Genomic DNA, 19281 nt, shown 5'->3' with positions numbered 1-19281 from the left:
ATGCCGGTGTCGGCGGCCCGAGCGGCTGCAGCTGCAGCGGCGGGGGAGGCGGCAGCGGGGCCCGGGAGGGGGGCTCCGCGGGGTGCCGGCGTGTAGCCGGGACCATGGAGGGGCAGAGCGGCCGCTGCAAGATCGTGGTGGTGGGGGACGCGGAGTGCGGCAAGACGGCGCTGCTGCAGGTGTTCGCCAAGGACGCCTACCCCGGGGTGAGGGACCGGTGTCTGGGGAGCGGGGAGCTGAGGTCGCGGGGGTGGGTGACTGGAGCCCGGGGGACGCGCTGAAATGGGTACTGGGGTTACCAGGGACGAGAGAGAGGCATGGAGGACGGGGGTTGGGGGGGGGGGGCGGGTGGTGTTGGGAGGTCTGGAAGGACTGCAGAGGATTGGGGTGGGAGGAACTGGGGATCAGGATGAGATGATTGGGGTTTGGGGGAAGCAAAGCATCTCGGAAGGGGTATTAGGGGATGGCGGGGGTCCTGGGCATCAGAGAGGGAACGAACTGGGGGCTGCAAGGGCTGGGGAGCGGGGGGGGGGGGGGTCTGGAAACCTAGCAGAGATTCCCCTTTGCCCCACACCAAACCAACTTGTGTGCCCGGGCTGGGCTGGCCAGGGTGTGGGAGTAAGGAGGGCATTTGTCTGGAGTGAGGGCTGGAGGATCACATCCTGACCCACCCGTGTCTGCAGAGTTATGTCCCCACCGTGTTTGAGAACTACACCGCCAGCTTTGAGATAGACAAGCGCCGCATCGAGCTCAACATGTGGGACACTTCAGGTAGCCACCTCCCCGGGGTCACCCTGACTTCAGGGCCCCCACCCTGGCCCCTCCCTGGGCTAGACCTTTAGGCTTCAGCTCAGCCCATCCACCTAATTCTAGAGGGAAGGAAAAGCAACCGTCTGCTTAAAGCCAGAGAAACTGAGGCAGAGCTTGCTGACATACATAGAAACCATGCCCTGAAGGAGAAAAGCCCAGTATCCTATCCCCTCCGCTGGGCTCTGCCTCTCTGGGAAAGTTGAGAAGCAATGTTTTTCATTTGGGAACATGTTTTTTTTTTAGGAGGTTGTACTGGATTTAGGAAAGACATTTAGAATTTCTTTGGGTATGGGGACGACGTCTCTAGACTGAGCTATAGAAATCTGAGATCAAGTCCCAAGAGGATGGGAGAGCTCCCTCCCTTCTCCAAAACGGAGGAGGGTTTTATTTTTACCCTGGTCCCCTGGAGGTCATTAGAAGATGTCTGTCAGAGCCCAGAAAGCACACGCAAAATTTTGTGAGAATGTCGAGAGATTTCGTGAGCTTCTCAGACTCTGGAAAGATGAAGAATGCTTACTTTTAGAGAAACCCCTGGGGAAGTGGGGAGCTGTTTTCTGCCATCTAACCTCCCCTCTGCCTGTCCCCGCCTTGGAGAAACATAGACTCCTGGGTGGCTATTAATAACTGCTCTTTTCCTTTCCCTGTTCCCAGCATCAGGCCTCCCCTTCCCCTCCAGGCCTTCCGCCCACTCAGGACCCTTACCTGCCCTCTCCCCTCTGTCTTCTCTCAGGTTCCTCTTACTATGATAACGTCCGGCCCCTCGCCTATCCTGACTCGGACGCTGTGCTCATCTGCTTCGACATTAGCCGACCAGAAACACTGGACAGTGTCCTCAAGAAGGTGGGAGCCTGGGGAAGCAGGAAGTTAGACGGAGGGGGACCAGGAACCACGGTTCTGATACAGCAGGAGCCATCAGCTGGAGAGCGTGTGAAGCTCTCATCCTCCCAACCCCCCTTCCCTAGAAATCAATCCTCAGAGCTGGGTAGGGCATCTGGGGGTGATGGGGGAGAGCAGGGAGAGCTACCCAAGAGATTCCGTAGCCACCCTCCCCATCTCCTTGGGCGTGGGAACCCCAGATGGACTGGATGGGAAGGCTGCTCTCCGAGCTCAGGAAAGCCCTGTGGTCTCCGCTCCAGGCCCCTATTTCCATGAGAAAAGCCTATGGTGAAAGGCCAGAAGTCAGCTCAGGCAGCCCCAGTTCCCAGGTGGGGGAGGGGAGGGCTGGGTCGGTCTGTTCCCACACACAAACTTAGGATAGGGGGTCAGAATGGGAAGGCTCCAGGCTGGCAGAAGCTACATGGCCCCCGAGTTAGACGCAGGGCACAGACCCTAGGGCCCCACCTCCGCCCTCTCCTCCCTCCCCTTCTCCCACACCCCATCCCTGCTTTCAGCCCAAGCCCACCATCCCCACCTCCTTGCTCACACAGGAGTGTCCAGAGGGGTGTCGGTTTCTGATGCTGTGATAAAGGGGGGGGCCTCCTGGTGGGGAGCATGGCTCACCATGTGCCTTCTTCTACCCTCCACAACTCTTATTTTCTTTCCCCAACTAGTGGCAAGGGGAGACTCAGGAGTTTTGTCCCAATGCCAAGGTTGTGCTGGTTGGCTGTAAACTGGACATGCGGACCGACCTGGCCACACTGAGGGAGCTGTCCAAGCAGAGGCTTATCCCTGTTACACATGAGCAGGTGGGACTCTTGACCTTTGACCTCACCCCAGCCTAGATCTCCCATTTCTGACCCTCTCAAGTCTCTGATTTGAAAACACCCTATTTTGTTCATCCCTTGTCCTGGTTTCTAACCTCTGGCCTGATCCCTTGACCTCCTCCCCTCCCCCAGCCCTCTGCCTCCCAGCCCCGTGCTGAAATGCATAACTTCCTTCATACACTCCATCCTTCCAGGGCACCGTGCTGGCCAAGCAGGTGGGGGCCGTGTCCTACGTGGAGTGCTCCTCCCGGTCCTCTGAGCGCAGCGTCAGGGACGTCTTCCACGTGGCCACAGTGGCCTCCCTGGGCCGTGGCCATAGGCAGCTGCGCCGAACTGACTCACGCCGGGGACTGCAGCGATCCACTCAGCTGGCAGGAAGGCCAGACCGGGGGAATGGGAATGAAGGCGAGATACACAAGGATCGAGCCAAGAGTTGCAACCTCATGTGAGGAGCCGGGGAGGGGCAGCGTGTCAGGAGGGGTGGTGAAGGGCACAATTGTTCCCCTGCCTGCACCCTGGCCTCCTGACCCCCTGACTGGCTGGAACTTCAGGGCCGGTTGAGTGAGCAATTCTCCTGGGCCAGGGACCTGGAGGCAGAGGGTACCATCATTCCCCACACCCTCATCCCCCTCCTCTCCACAGGAAGTTGAGGGAGCTAGCAGAGCAGGCATCTGGGTCAGGAGCTGGGACGGGGCAGGGGGCTTAGGGAAGCTGGCATCGAGCAGTGACCTTGGTTGAGTCTCGGTAGAGGAGGAGTGCCTTCCCTCCTTGTCCCCTGTCCCCAGATCCTGGTCCTGGCTTCCTTCCCGAAGGAAAGTGTCCATTCCATGAACTTCCCTTTTCCTCTCCTCTCACTTCTACAGCTGTGCTCACTTACCCTAACCTCCAGGCAACATGCACTAAATTAAAAAGCAAGTTAAGAAGCCCTTTCCCCCATATACCCACCAGTCCTAGCTCCTCCCTCTCTTCCCCAGCAGTCCCCAAATAAAGCCCATGTCCATGGAAAACGGCTGTGGCTTTAGTTTTGTTGCTTTCTAAATACCAGTCTACCAATCTCCAGTAGCAGGAGGGAAAGTTAGACTTCAGGAAGAAGCAGAGGAAGTCATGGGTTGGATCAGCAGTGTCCTTTAGGAGCCAGAGGTGGGGAAGTGAGGTGTCTTGGGAATATTCACCTCAGTTAATGAGCCAAACAACCCTAAAGCCATTAGGGGGGTTTAAAGTGGACTGATGTGCAATTCATTACTCAACCCAGCTGGGGCCCCCTGCTTGAGTGGGAGGGGTCCAGCTGAGGTGCTCCAGGCCCTTTGCTCACCATCTCCATAGGCCCCCACCTTGGGATCTGCTGGTACCCTAGGAGTTGTGGGGGTAGGGAGAGCACCAAAAGCCCCCACATCGCAGAAGTGACCCTGGACATAGGGAAGTTTCTCAAGGGGACAGAGGTTTGATTCTGGAGTCTCCTCGTAGGGGGGCAGGGGTTCTCACCCTCTTTCCATCCTGAGCTCTTTGATGATTTTGGAGGGAGCATCAGCTGAGTTTAGGGTCACCCCCTCCCAACCCCCTATTGAAGGAAAGCTGGTGGAGGGGCTGGCTGGGGCACTTGTTGTCAGGAAAGACAGTGCTGGTCTGTTTTCTCGGGAGTCTAGTTTCACATTGTCCTGTATTCCCTCCCTGGCTCCGGTCCCACTGGCCTCTTTTCGGTGACATTCTCCCCCAGGAACCATCCCTGGCCCTCCCCTCCCCCAGCCCCAGACAGCTCCTCCAGACACACTCTGGGAGAGAACACAGACCTTACCCTCCCATCTGGAATCCCCACCCCCAAACCACGGCCCATTCCTCTCGCATTCATTCAGCAAATGTGTACTGAGCACCAACTGTGTGCCAGACACTGGCTTGGGAGACTGAAGGGATCAGCCTCTTTGCTCTGGGGACCAGCCCATCAGGAAAGAGAGGTACCCCAGGGGTGACAGGGCCTTGGCTGTGGGAGCTCCTTACAGTCTCGGGAGCCAGTGCCCTGAGCCAGGTCCTGAGGGTTGAAGAGGAGTTTTCCAGGCAGGAAAGGGGTAGGAGAAGCACTCTGGACAGAGGGTAGAGCATGTGCAGGCATATGGAGATGAGAAACAACATGGCACGGTTGGGGCTGCCATGGCGGGAAGGGCAGAAGACAAGGCTGGGAAGGTACATTGGGGCCACTGCAGGGCCCACAAGGGAACCGGGACTTCCTTCCGAGGATGTGAGGAGGCACTAGGGACTTTAAGCACAGAATGAAGTGACCAGATTTGGCGTTTGGGTGGATGGGTCATCTGGATGAGGTGATGGGGGCTGGGGGGTTTGGCTCTGAGATGTATCATTTAAAATAGCTTCTCCTTTCCCTGTGCCAGGGCCCAGCCTTGAGTGGAAAAGAAATCCCCGCCCACTCCTGGCTCATCAGACACCTCTTTCCCTCCCTCTCCCAAGGACCCTGTCCTGGCCCATCTCAACCAATCTCCTCAAGGATTCTGGGACAGCTTAAGGGCATAGGATACCCCACCCTCTCAAACCTTGACCTGGTTAGAGGCTGACTCTGAGACCCTCCTCAAGGACCCTGAGACCTGGATTTAGGGTTCTGGGAAAGGTCCCAGAGGACTGACTCTTCCCCCACAGGGAACTGCCATACCATCAATGTAGGATTTGGGGCCTCGTGGCTCCCCTTTTCCCTTTGGACTTTGGTACCAAGCAGGCTCCAGCCTGTGGCTGCCAAAGTGCAGTGTTTGTGTCCCTCTCTTCTCCCAGCCTCCCTCCCCTGCCACGCTGGCGCTTGGGGAGTCCAAACGCATTTCAATATCCGCCTAAAGCAAACATAATTAGGAAAATAAATCAGTTGGAGGAGCCCCCAAAGTTTAATACATTTCCAGTACCACTGGCAACAGATTTTGGTCCCCTCTGCAGGTCTGGGTGGCCAGACCTTTTATTTCCCGGAGGGGCTGCACCTCTGGACTAAGGAGCCCAATAGGTGGGGGGAGGGTAGGGGGCTTATTCCTGATCCTCAAAGCCCCCTGCAGGCTGGAGGGAGGGAACCTAACTCCCACCCCCACCTCCCATCTCAGTTGCAGGAGTCAGACTCAGCTTCCATCTCTGCAGCTGTTTCCCCCACAAATTAGACACCCCTTTGGGAAGCAATGTAGCCTCGTTAATCATTTAATGAAATAAACCACTAATCACTGTGATGCTTCCAGTGTTTCTTAACCTCAGCAATCAGCCCGCCCAGGAGGGAGGAGGGGAAAGGAAGGGCAGGGGCAGGGCAGGGGCAGGGGCAGGGGCAGGGGCAGGGGCAGGGACTTGGTCTAACCCCTGAAATGCTTCACCTGCTAGAGGGTCATCTCCTTGTGACTGCAGCCTTCCCAGCAGGGACAGTCATGTGAAGAGCTTAAGATTGGAGGCAGAGGTTCAAGGGCCTGGGTCCCAGCTCTTCCCCTTCCTCCCTAGGGAGCCCCTGCACCTGTCTGAACCTTAGTTTTCACACCTAGAAAAGGGGAGCTGGTCACCACATCGACCTCGTGTTGTTGAGGAAGACTCAGAGAAAGGATGTAGAAAAGCTGTTTGGCCCTTTAAAGATGGCTGAGCTATGTCAACCTTTATTCTTCTTTTATTTTTATTTTTTTGGTTAATCCTCACCCGAAGATATTTTTCCATTGATTTTTTGCAGAGAGTGGAAGAGAGAGGGAGAGACAGAGAGAAATATTGATGTGAGAGAAGTACATCGATTGGTTGCCTCCTGCACAAGCCCTGACCAGGGCCCAGGCTGGGGAGGAGCCTGCAACCGAGGTACGTGCCCTTGGCCAGAATAGAACCTGGGACCCTCCAGTCTGTAGGCCGATGCTCTATCCACTGAGCCAAACCAGTTAGGGCTCAACCTTTATTCTTTACAATGTAGTCACCCAGTGCTTCCGAGCTGGGCCTGAGGGAATCAAGAATGGCTTCTTCTTCGAGGGGGCTTCCTGTGCTGGGGACTCAAAGGCGGGAGGAAGGCCAAAACACAGGAAGGGGAGGTGGCCGTGTCTTGCTCTCACACGTCTCCTAAGGACCAGAGAGACCCTCTAGTGACTCTGAAGGCTGAGGTCTTTTGGTCCTCATTTTTCTAAACTCTTCCCATTACCTATTCTGAAGTCTCAGGGTGAGGACTCCATGGTTACCATGGTGACCCCACCCCAGATACACTCAGATTGGTCCTGAAGGCTGAGGGAGGTAGGAGGAAGAGGTCATGTCCGAGGTTGCCAGTGGACACCAGCAATCCTGGCACAGCTCTCTCCACCAACTCCACACTCTCCTCCCCAGGAGAGGGGTTCAGCTCTTCTGTGGTATCCCCCCTGCCTCTCTCCTAACAGAAGATTTTCTCCTACACACTGCAGCCCCTCTCCCGCCTTCCCCCTGCTGGGTTCCCAGGTCTCTCTCCATCTCTCTAGTCAATCCCCTACTCCTTCTCCTGAAGGTTGGGGGTGAGGGTCAGAGAGGGGGAGGCTCCAGCTCCAGGCGGTGGGGTGATTCCCAAGCAGCTACCTCCCAGGAGCCAGAGAGACAAGAGGGACATGTACATAAGTGCTCCTCCCCCCAAGAAAATGCCTCTGCTGTTGACTCCTAAATAACAGATGTCTGTCTGCATATTAATGAGATTGGACGAATAATTGGTGAGTTTTTCATTCAGTGTCAGAATGAACCCGGAGGCCTTATGTTCATGCACATAGACACCCACTCACCCCCGGCTCTCCCTTTCCCCCAGAGCACAATGAGACAGGCGCAGATGCTGGCAAGCTTGACCCACAGAGGGGAGGGGCAGACAGGGAACTGGGAGGGGGTGTCAGCAGGAGGGAGGCCTCCGAGGTCTGGGTTTGTCAGGTTTCTCCCACTTGATTGCCATCTCCCCTGCCCCCCAGGGGCATAAGCTTGCATTTGTGAGATTTCACCACTGTGCAGAAGGGGCCCAGAGGAAGGTGGGAACCAGAGGGTAAAGGGATGGGGGGCAGGGAGGCAGGCACTGCATGGCGGGGGGAGCAACAAGGCAGTGGCCTCCTTCAGAGAGGTTGTGCCTCCCCTGAGCCTGGCATCTGCAGGCCTCTTACCCTGCTTTACCTCCTGTGCCAGGGTGTGAGGTGGAAAACAGAGGTTTTGGAGTCAGACAGCTACCACTTACCAACAGGGTGCTCTAGTGCAAGTTACCCAACCTCTCTGAGCCTCTCACTGTCCTTGTCTCTAAGAATACCTACCTACCTTGCAAGATGGGAAGGACGAAATGAGATAGTGTCACAACACATATTTGTCCTCTCCCCACCTATCCCCCAAACACACCAAGACAGTTTCAAAATGGCTGCCTCTCCTGCCAGACCCACCCTTGTTAGGGCAGAGGTTAATTATCCTGGCTTCCTGGAAACGGAGGAAACGCTAGAGGAGCAGGAACAGAGAAAGAAGCTATGAGATGGCCACAGGAGAGAAAACTGGTAGAAACCAAGGCCTGGAGTAGAAGGAAAGAAACCACGGAGATAAAGAACCCCGAGCCCGCTGGCAATGGGGTAGGTATTGCCGCCAAGTGGACGGAAGCCCGGAATGAGCCTAGAATCTAGACTGTAGACTCTAGAAGCCCCAGGTCAGCCATGAACTCGCTGTTGGACCTTAGCAAGTGTCACCCCCTTTTAGCATCTTAGTCTCCTCATCTGTAAAAGGATGGGGTTGGTTTGCTCTCTAAGGTCCCTTCTCATTGTGTGAGCGTCCCAGTGGCCTGGGGAGCATAGGGGAGGGAAGGTGGGCTTGCCACCTCCCCACTATGGCCCATCACTCTTGCTCTGTCTCTTCTTCCCCTTGGTAAATGGATCTGCTGCGCCAGCAAACAACTGTCCATTGTGTCTTAATGAGGGACGAGCAGGGAAAACCAATCACTTATGATGCAAATGAGCGGCGGCTGCAGCCTCCTCGCTTTCACTGAATAACTCTCTTCTGCCCAGATCCCAGCGCTGCCCCAGTTGGGCTTTTCTGCCCAGGTCCCAGCCCAGCCCCAGTTCCCATCTGGTCCTGGAGGAAGAGGCGGGAGGCCCTTCCCATTGTCACTCATTGCCACTCCCTGCAAGGAGTCTCAACCCTCGCAGCCTTGAGAGGCCTCCCAGGGCAGCTCAGTTCTTGTTTTCCATTGAGGTGGAATTCACATAACGTATGATTAGCCATTTGAAGGCGTACAATTCTGTGACAGTTCATAGGGTGGCGTCAACAACAGCACCTACCTCTCTGGGCTCAGGTGTCCCCGCCCCTCTGCCCATCTCGGTTCTCCCTTAGCCTCCAGGCAGTGGTACAGGGAAGCTGCTGAGGCCTCGGCCAAGGGCCAAGGAATAATGGAGGCTGGTGTTGGATAACAGCTGAGAAAAGTCCAGAGCTGGTAGGTAGGGGTGGGGTGAAGGGGACAAGCCCTGATCCCATTTAGAATGGAGCCAGGGGAGCAGGCTAGGGCTTTGGAGGGAAGGGAAAGGCCATCCCTGCCTTCTCCAGTACAGCCCTGGGGCCGTGTCTTTAGAAAATGGCCTCTTGGATTCCTATGGAGATTTAAAAATTATTATTTCTCTGGCATTTGGTTAGAAACCAGATCTTGCTTTCCATGACCTTCAGAGCCTCTGTGGGCTTGGGGGTGATCCCACTTTGGCAGCTGTGGAGGGCCCCAAAACAGCCCTCAAAGCCCCCGTGCCTCCAGGAGAGCCCTTCCCTCACCAGGCCCCAGGGACAGGTCTTACCAGGGAAGATTGTCTACCTACGTGGCAGCAGTTTATTCCAGAGTCCAAACAGCTGGGAAGACCCATAGAAGTTGTCGTTTTCGTTTCTCTTGTTAATATACAACACCATTTGGTTTTGTGTTGTCTTCAAGAGAAGACGGCAAACATCTGCCTACCTGTGTGTCTATTACCTTCAGATTCACCTTTTCCCCTTCTCTAATCTAGGACATGTGGTAACGTGTTTTTGTTGTTTGTTTGTTTTTTTAAAAAAAACTCTTCAGGAATTAACCAGTGCCAACTGCTGCAGCATTGCAGAGAGAAAACTTCACAGGGTCACAAACTTTCTTTTATCTTCTCTAGTCCCCGCTCCTGCTCCGCTGGAGTCCACACTCCCTCCCTCCCAGACAAAACACAGTCCAGACAAAATAATGAGGGTGTTTCCATCTGTGGCCTAATGAATAGGGACTTCTCGGCTGGTTAGCTCCAGGTCCGCCACCAATTCACCGAGTGACCTTTGGCGAGTCCCTGGCCCTTAGTTTCATCACCCATAAAGTGGGGATAACCATCTTTACTGTAGCCATCTCCCAGGGAACAAGTGAGGAGAGAGAAATAATGGTGGTGCCAGCGCTTTGAACTTGCAGAGAGATTGTCATGAACATAATTATTTCTGTAGCGATGGCGGCAGCAGTTTATCTGTTTTGAGTAACCAGCCTAGAGGTGGCCTGGCTGGAGGACGCATGGAGAGGGGAAACGGATGTTCTCAGTCCCAGTGTGGTTTTGGTTAATCACACAGCGGGTGGGCTTCATGATAGGCAAAAGAGAATTGAGGAGGAAATCTGTAGGTGTGGGCTGAGAAGAGGAAGAGTGAATTTTGGATATTTAGATCCCTCGTATTGTGTCTGGAGTAAATCGGGGTCCTAGAAAAATGAATTGGGGAGATTAAAGGGAATTAGTACTCCCAGTGGCAGAATGTGGATAGTTTATCAGGGACCAAAGTTTTTGAGGGTGAGGCCAGTAGTTGGATAAACCATTCACTCAATGAGACCATTCATTCATCCTTGAACTTGCTCCTTTAGCACATACTCATTGGGTACCTAACAAGGAAGCTGCCAGACACACAGCTGGATAACAGCAAAGATAAAGTGATATTGCCCTGGCCTGCATTGCTCAGTGGTTAGAGCATCCGCCTGTGCACCAGAGGGTTTCGAGTTTGATTCCCAGTCAAGGGCTCATACCTGGGTTGCAGGTTCGATCCCTGGCCCAGTCGGGATGCGCGCAGGAGGCAACCAATCTCTCTCTCTCTCTCTCTCTCTCTCTCTCTCTCTCTCTCTCTCTCTCTCTCTCTCTCTTCTCTCTCCTCTTTATCTCCCACTCCCCCCTTCCATTCTCTCTAAAAATATCAATGGAAAAAATATCCTCAGGTGAGGATTAACAACAACAAAAGATAAAGTGATATTAATCTTGCCCATAAGGACCTTCTAGTCAAATAAAGAAATAACCTACTGAAGAGAGAAAGTATCATAAATAAAGCAAAACTTCTGAGTGTTCTCAGTGGGGAAGATTCTGGCCTGGAAGACCTGGGAAGACTCTATAGAGAAGGTGGGGGAGGGCAGGATGTGGGCCTGCAGAGATGGCAGAACAGAACTGGCTCAGTATAGGATAGAGGTGAGCAAAATCTGTGGGTCCCCATATTTGTTGGTCAGGGTGCCTGAAAGGGATCAGCAAGCAAACCATGGAGATGTTGGGTTTGGGCTTGGGACAGAAAGTCTGGGGAGACTGGGTGAGTGGCTCAGAGAAATGTATCCTTAGAAATTCTTCTATCTCTTCTCTTTCTGAATCAGGTGTTCCTTCTCCCAATTCTGGCAGCTGGGATTCTTACCTGGGCCTTCTGAAATCTGGCTTCCTTTTCACCTTGTCAAATCCTTCATAGGTTCCAAGGGCCAGCTTGAGATGCTTTACCCAGAGGTTCCCCCATAGCAGGCAGAGCCTGCCCCCACCACACATCCCACAAAGGGCTTTTGAACCAGAAGGCACAATTCTGCAAAGGTTTCCTGTAGCTTTCTTACCTCACCCCTGGAATAGCAAGCAATTTGAAGGCCAGAAATGGATTTTTCCTCCCTTCCACAACCCTAGTATGCACACATACACACACACAAGCTACCCCAGAAGTGGGCACAGATTCTCCCCTCCATCATTGGCCTTACTAATGTTATTCACCTTCACCATCTCCTACAGCTGGTTCCCAGTACAATTTAGCTTCACACGAATCTTTGTTTGAATCAAGGCTTTGCTACCTCCTTTTACTGTGTGATCTTGGGCAAGTTGCTTGACCTCTGAAGGCATCATTTTCCTCCTTTGTATGTTGGGAATAATGCATGGCACTTAGTAGGAGGGAAACAAATGACAGTCATTAATGATTATTATTGTTTTCCTGAGAGCCAGCAAGATCAGATGGTCCTCAGAACTCAGGGTTGAGTTTCCATTTTCCTTCCCTTTTAATTTAGTCTTCTCCCATCTGCCTCCTGTTTTGTCCAATTTGGGTCTTTCCTGTCACCAGGCTGCAGCCCAGCCTACCTTTCTTCCTCTAGGCCGCGTTTCTCTTCTCTCAGAGAGCCCAAGGGCAGCAGACTCACTGGGCAGGTTGTCTGTGCCTTGCTCTTCATCAGTCAATAAAAATAAATTACAAAATCATTTGTTTTATTTGTTCTTGTTACCTTGAGGACTGTCTGAGATTCTTTTCTTTAGAAAGCTGTATTTGCATATTTCTGTGCTGGAGTCAAAGGCTGCAGCTGTGGTTTCACTGCAATTTAAATATTAATAAAATCTCCTAAACCTCTAGCTGTTTCTTTTAAAGCACTCTGCTCCTAGGTTGCTAATATAATTTAACCTTTGTCCTTCGTTTTGTATTTGTTTAAAGGGCCATTTTGGAGTCAACTGAAGTTAGCTGCTGCAACCTTGGAGATAAGAACTATCTAAGCCCTTAAAACCTTAGTTTTTCTTTCTCTCTTTTTTAAGTTGATTGGAGAGAGAGAGAGGAAGAGAGAGATATTTGTTGTTCCACTTATCTATGCATTCATTGGTTGGTTTCTACATGTGCCCTGACTGGGATTGAACCTGCCACGTTGGCATATGGGGAAGATGCTCTAACCAAATGAGCTACCAGGCCAGGGCAACCTTAGTTGTTGTTTTTTTCAACAGCCCTAAGATTCATCTCTTAGGGAGACAAAGATTAGACCATAGGTAACACTTTATACTAATTGGCAGCCCCTTTCACCAAGCTAATGGTTCTCAAACTTGAGCTAGCTTCAGAAGCAGATTGCTGGGCTCCACTATTTCTAGAGTGAGGCACCAGGATTTGCATAGCTAACAAGTTGCTAGATGATTTTGTTACCTACCCCCTTTTCCCATCAGGGGGCCATGGTTTGAGAATCACTCCACTAAACTGTATATTAATCGGCTTTATCATTCTAGGTCCCAGAAACTAGGACTCCACAGTTCTGGCCTGGAGACAGGATCAGCTCCCTTTGCACTCCCCAATCCCTGCTCTCCACAGGACCTGGCTGTCTCCAGTTCTCCCTAATGATCTATTTGCCCATATTCATTTCGTTAATTTTCTCCTTGTTATGGGCAGATTTATAGGTTGTTTGAGGGAGCTAAACATCACTGAAGTACGTACGGTAAAGGGGCCTCTGGCCCAGCCATTTTACAGGTTTTGATAAGCAAGCTCTCAAGGTGTCTGGCTAGCAAGCAAGCCCCTTCTCTCTTGGTCTCTTCGGGTAGATCTAGTCCCCTCACCCTGCTTTCTCTCTGCCGCTGCCTCTGGGGCCCTTATCTGCTCCTTGCAGCCTTCATAGGATACATTCTGGGCAGCTTGGCTCCTTCCGCTCCAACCACCCCAACACTGATTCCTTTCTTTTTCTCCTGCATGTTTTTGAGCCCATACTTTGTTGGTGATTCCGGCTGCATTTTTTTTAGGAGGGAGATAATCTACCAAGCTCTCCACTAGGCTCCTCCCTGTGCCTGCAGGATAATCCCTCCTCTTCTTCCTTTCCAACTCCTTTGCAGAAGTTCATTTTGTGAAATGAGATAAAGGCAGTACAGGAACCAATTCCCAAAATGCTGCTTTGCCCAGAAAGGGCTAAAGATTGTGGGATGGAAAACTGGGAGGGCGTCTTAAAAAGCCAGAGGTGAAAGGAACAAGTAGATTTACTTTCTCATCAGAGAAGACTCAGACCCAGCCAAGCATCACGAGGCAGGGTCAGAAGTTGACTTCCAGGAAAAGGTTACAGAGCTCAAAAAACAGATGGGGTGGACAATTGTTGGAAGACTGGGAGACAATTATAGACAACATCTTTTTCTTTTTTTAAAATATATTTTATTGTTTTACAGAGAGGAAGGGAGAGGGATAGAGAGCTAGAAACATCGATGAGAGAGAAACATCGACCAGCTGCCTCCTGCACACCCCCTACTGGGGATGTGCTTGCAACCAATGTACATGCCCTTGACTGGAATCGAACCTGGGACCCTTCAGTCTGAAGACAGACGCTCTATCCACTGAGCCAAACCAGTTTCGGCTATAGACAACATCTTAATGTGCCTGAGCCATCTCTGCTTCCACTCAGGATTCCTGGGAAGGCAGGCTGTCCTAGATAGATACTGCTTTTCCTATTAACCCATCAGTGATGGGGCAGCAGGCTGAGGCCTGGCTCACTCCCAGAGTCCAGTAAGCCATGACTTGTCCCTGTAAATGAAACACTTTTGACTAAAGACTGGGTGTGTAGCACTTGCTTCCTGCCTGTCTTTCCTGCTAACACTGAGAACCCAGGACTCCCTGGCAGGTAGACAGGGAGCTGGCATGGGCCCCTAAGAGGCTGTGCTGTAGGCGAGGCTGAACTGGAAGGCTTTGACAACTGAAAGATGAGCAATCATAAACTGGGAGGCTGGATGGGAGCGGAAACAGGAGTAGCCATGATCTAATCTGGTAAGTCCCTTTGCCTAGGGCTGCTTTCCCAGGCAGAGCTGCCTCTTGGAGACAGGAACCTTCTACTGCCTCCCACCATGACCCATAAAAGAAGCTAGAGTGCTAGTTCCCCTCACAACCCACTATTCTCCCCAGATTTCCTTGAATCTTGAAGCGATGCCTTCTGACCTGGGTCAGTGACTGATACACATGGAAAGCTGAATGATGGGATAGAAAGGGCATGGGTTCAGGTCTCCAAGTTGCCATTTACTAGCTGTGCAAACTTTGAGCAAAATCTTTCCGTTCCCATTCTTCAGATGAGGTGACAAATACCCACTTCATAGAGCTGTGGTGAAGACTGAATGCAATAAAAATGTAACAATGGCAGGTCCATTTTCTCTACTCTTCCTTTACCCACCCACCTTCCTTACAAATATGGCAGCACTGAATTGTGTGAGGATTTTCATTCTTTGCCTCAAAGAGGATTCCAATCTACGACAGTGTAAAGACCAAGAAATGATGACACAGATTATTATCTATGGATTAAGCACGTTAAATAGGAGTGGTTGTCAGAATTCTAAAGATGCCCTTCCTAGATTTCTGGCCCCTGGCTATTTAATCAAACAACTCTTAAGGGGCTCTGCAGCTGTAATTAAGGTTTTGGACCATAAGATAGGGAGATCACTCTGGACTTCCTGGTAGGCACAACCTAATCCCTTGAGCCCTTAACAAATTCTCTGGCAGGAGTTAATAGAGATAAGTCAGAGAGAGTCCAACTGTGAGAGACTTGACCAGCATGGCTGGTTTTGAGGATGGAGGTAGGGTCATAAGCCTAGGAGTGTGGGTAGCCTCTGGAAGCTAGGGATGACCACTGGCCAACAGCCAGCAAGGAAACAGAGATCCTACAGCTGCAAGGAACAATCTGGCCAACAACATGAAATGAGCTTGGAAGTGGATTCAGCCCCCAGAGCCTCTAGAAAGGAACACAGCATTGCGGACACCTTGATTTTGGCCTTGTGAGACCCGAAACAAAGAAACCAGTTGGCTCAGACCCACAGGACTGAGATAGTAAATGGGTGTTACTATAGTACAGTGAAAAGGCTCTGAGAAGTCTGCAGGCATGAGCATAAAGGACAGTCATACGTGTGGAAGTGTTTGCTACCAACTTTATTTGAAGGTGAATAGTACAACATTGACAAATGTATTTTGTACAATCAAGTCTGCACTGCCCCCACACACTGTGGGGCTAAGGAAGACATAGTCCTTCCAACAGCTAGAAACAGTCCCAGATAATGAGTTTATGAAAAACACTCTCTCTTCCTCCAGCAAACAAAATTATTTATGAAGCTGTACAGTTCAACAATAGGGAGCAAAAGGAAAAAAATTACCTCAAGGAAAGCAACAGCTCCTTTTCTGGTGGGATCCGTCATTTCACAGACATGAAATATTCATATCAGAGATCTTATATTTCAAGAGGAATGGGTTACATATCAGAGCTACAACAATAAACATTTTATTTATTACAAACAGGGAATTAGAAGACTCTCTTTGAACACAGTTCTTACCCAGACTTTTGGAGACCAGGGTCAGCGTGACGCCTCTTTCTAATTAATCATCAAGTTTCATATTTATATCTATTACCTGCCTCTGAATTCCCTTCCCAATACCCCACTCCAACATTTAAGAGCTGCCTAAGGACTGTTCTGATTTTAAGTTGCATCACAGATCCCTAAGTGCTCACCTCCCTCCCATTTAAGAGTTTGACCCTTGGCCTTTATGAACACAGGGTTTTAGAGAAACAAATTCAGGGAAACCATCTATTCTCCTGAGCCCAGCTACTCTGTGCCACCAGCTCTAAGCCGACAGCCCCGGTACAAGGAATAGGGCTGATAAATAATGAATCAGCATCTTGCTCAACCGGTGGCGTTTAAAATTCTTTTCAGGTGAAAAATTACCACAATTTTGTGCTCATGGCAGATTTCAAAGGGAGACTTGGAACAGAAAATCTTTAAGGGACCCTTACACAGCCAGAAGGTCTTTTCAGGTTGATGTACATAAAACATTTAGTAACCGGGACAGTGGAAGGACTAAAGAGGAGCTCCCAGGGCCTGGGAAAAGGCCATTTCTTAAGCTTGTTCTTGGGGTCCTGTGGAGACAGGCTCTACACAGGGTTGGCAGGAATCAGCAGCAGCCCCAGAGCCCTGGGGTATCAGGTAGGTGTCCAGTTCCTGGCACTGGTAGAGGGCTACGCTGTCCAATACCCACTCTCGGGTTACCATAGGTACCTCACACATCTGCCCACTCACTGAGGACAGAGAACACAAGTAGAGATTAGTGTCAATTCACATTTCCCCAGACCAGACTGTAGTTAATCTATTCTGGGCACCTGGTTGTATGAGTTCTTAGGGTTACTCAGGAAGAAGCAAAAGTGTTGATGGTAAGTAATGCTTCAGTGGTCAGCAAACTCATTAGTCAACAGAGCCAAATATCAACAGTACAACAATTGAAATTACTTTTGAGAGCCAAATTTTTTAAACTTAAACTTCTTCTAACGCCACTTCTTCAAAATAGACTTGCCCAGGCCGTGGTATTTTGTGGAAGAGCCACACACAAGGGGCCAAAGAGCCGCATGTGGCTCGCGAGCCGTGGTTTGCTGACCACTGCTTTAGGACATAAGACCTTATTCAGCAGCCTGAGGAGTGACAGCTGGTGAAAGCCTACAGCTTTAACAACTTTATTAACATGAGCCCCAATCTGTTAAACAGCATTGCAATTTAATGATGGGAAAACATTTGCAGTATCTTAAGTGAAAAGCAACACAATATGAGCATGATCACATTCGTGTAAAATATATGTATATACATATACACATGCCTGAAAGAATTTTATGGTGATCATCTCCAAGGGGCGCGATTACTGGGATTCTTTTATTGTTTGTGTTCATTCTTATTTCATGTGATGAACATTCATATTTAACCCCTCAATGGAAATAGTTCATGCATTACTTTTGTAATGTAAAATAAACAACAAAAAGGTTTTAAAAGGATATTTTAGCCATTCCTTCAACAAATGTGAGCCCCTCGAATGCACTGAGCGCTGTGTTAATTAAGCACTGGGTAACCGGTGGTGAACCAAACTCATCTCACAGGCACATGCTTGTGGCCTTCTGAAGCCCCAAACAGGGGCACCATTCACTCCAGTTGATCTAAACAGGACAATCAGACCTGAAATCACCATAGTAATCTGCACACTTAACCTGGGCCCTCTACTCCACACTCCTCTGGATGAAGGCTTACAGTAAGACTTACCACGGAAGCCACTGTCGTCTGTCCAGGCATCCGGCTGCATGACCACAATTGGGTGAGTGCCCTGCATCCCCAGGAAGGAAACATTGAGGGTATCAGAACAGGACTTTGGGAATAGTCACTTCACCATTTCTTGAGAGCTTGTTTGGAGGTTCTAGCAGGGGAGCGCAGCTACTCGTATACCCTTGACCGAAGACCGGTCCTCTCCTCTGGGGGGAAGGTCGTCCTCTTCGACTGAGCGCGCAGCTTCGGGAGGGACGCACATGGATCGGTGAGGGAGGAGGGGGACACCCGCCTAGCCAGCCAGATCAGCCGAATCAACCCTGGCGATCAATGGGGTGACAGATGTCGCAGCCAGATCGCCCTCACATCCCACTTCACCATTTCTTGATGGTGTGATGAAGCAACCACACAAAGGAGGAGGAAGGGCACACGGCAAAAAGGAAGGATTAGAGGAAAAGAGCCTTCCCTCAGTACATTAAATACTTAGAGCTCTCAGGTCCTCACTCCTCCCTTACAGATGGAGTCTTCTGAAACACACACGTGGTCAGAGAAGGCTTGGGTTAAGCGAGACCTCTCAGGCTACACTGGGGTGTGGAGGGGTAGTTCATAGGGATTGATGGGTGCTGCCTTGCTCCATCACCAGACAGAGTACTGTGTTTCCCCCCCTGACAGGGCACCAAATGCTTACCTCGCCGAGGGTGAATAATGAAGGCTCCTTCACCACAGAAGCCCCACAAAGCTGCACCATCCACTCTAGTTGATCTAAATAGGCATTGAGACAGAAAATCACCACAGTGATCTACATGCTTAACCTGGGCTCCCTACCCCATACTCCTCTGAATGAAGGCTTAGAGCAAGGTTCTCAGTGGGAGACCCTGTCTCTTGACTCCAAAGGAACAGAAAGGCCTGAAACTAGAGGGCCAGGATTCTAAGTTAATTTGCCACTGATTTGCTACTTACTCTGGTTATCAGTCCCAATAAGGCCACTTGGTAGATAAGGTTTAACAGTCTCTCAAATAAAACACAAGAAAAAAAAAATCTAATTTTCATTAATTTGCTAAGTTGCAGGTAGGATACTGTGAAAAAACATCCACCCGTCTTCCCTCCCTCCTTGCCTAATTCTGTGTTGGTAATTGATAATCAGGGCCACAGAGAGCACCATACTCGGTGGTAATTACTGTAAATGTCAAGATATGGGAAGATAATTAAAACAAAACAAAACAAAAAACACTTATCACCCCGGACAGAGACTCAGCACATCAGCTGGGAAAGGCTACATGCTGAGCTGCTATCAACACACTCAAGGGAATAAAAACCAGAAGAGGTTGTACCTGGACCTGAAAAATCAGTAGAACTGACCAATGGGTGGCTCCTGGGCCCCTATGGGTACTCTTTTCTATCAACCCATTTCTGGGGATGGTTGAGGTGCTCCTCTTTGTCTGAGCGTACCGAGGTCAACTGACTCCCTTCTATATATTTTATTGATTTTTTACAGAGAGGAAGAGAGAGGGATAGAGAGTTAGAAACATCGATGAGAGAGAAACATCGATTAGCTGCCTCCTGCACACCCCCTACTGGGGATGTGCCCGCAACCAAGGTACATGCCCTTGACCGGAATCGAACCTGGGACCCTTGAGTCCACAGGCCGACGCTCTATCCACTGAGCCAAACCGGTTTCGGCAACTGACTCCCTTCTAAAATGATACCTGCTAGAGGCCCTGGTTTTCATTATACCAAAGTACAACAACACTGAGAAATCCATGTGTGGCATGTTGAAA

At 50.7% G+C, this 19281-nt stretch overlaps 2 protein-coding genes across 3 annotated transcripts in view; one reads left to right on the top strand and one right to left on the bottom strand.

Moving 5' to 3' along the window:
- On the top strand, positions 1-3482 carry RND2 (Rho family GTPase 2). Its single transcript, XM_079798732.1, has 5 exons — positions 1-206; positions 684-771; positions 1541-1650; positions 2361-2495; positions 2708-3482. The coding sequence occupies exons 1-5, from the start codon at positions 105-107 to the stop codon at positions 2960-2962; spliced, it is 690 nt and encodes a 229-aa protein (XP_079654858.1). The 5' UTR covers positions 1-104; the 3' UTR covers positions 2963-3482.
- Positions 3483-15421: 11939 nt separating this feature from the next.
- Positions 15422-19281, bottom strand: part of BRCA1 (BRCA1 DNA repair associated) — a 55151-nt gene continuing 51291 nt past the window's right edge. For both annotated transcript variants that reach the window (XM_079798801.1, XM_079798802.1), the window contains exons 21-23: positions 18192-18265; positions 17504-17564; positions 15422-16500 (exon numbers count right to left, since the gene is read on the bottom strand). In XM_079798801.1, coding sequence (XP_079654927.1) covers positions 16322-16500; positions 17504-17564; positions 18192-18265 — 314 coding nt within the window. In that variant the 3' untranslated portion in view covers positions 15422-16321. The remainder of the gene's footprint in view (positions 16501-17503; positions 17565-18191; positions 18266-19281) is intronic.

This window comes from Cnephaeus nilssonii, assembly GCF_951640355.1.
Source record: "Cnephaeus nilssonii genome assembly, chromosome: 19".
Classification (NCBI taxonomy): Eukaryota; Metazoa; Chordata; class Mammalia; order Chiroptera; family Vespertilionidae; genus Cnephaeus; species Cnephaeus nilssonii.
This window is presented reverse-complemented; position numbering and strand designations above follow the sequence as displayed.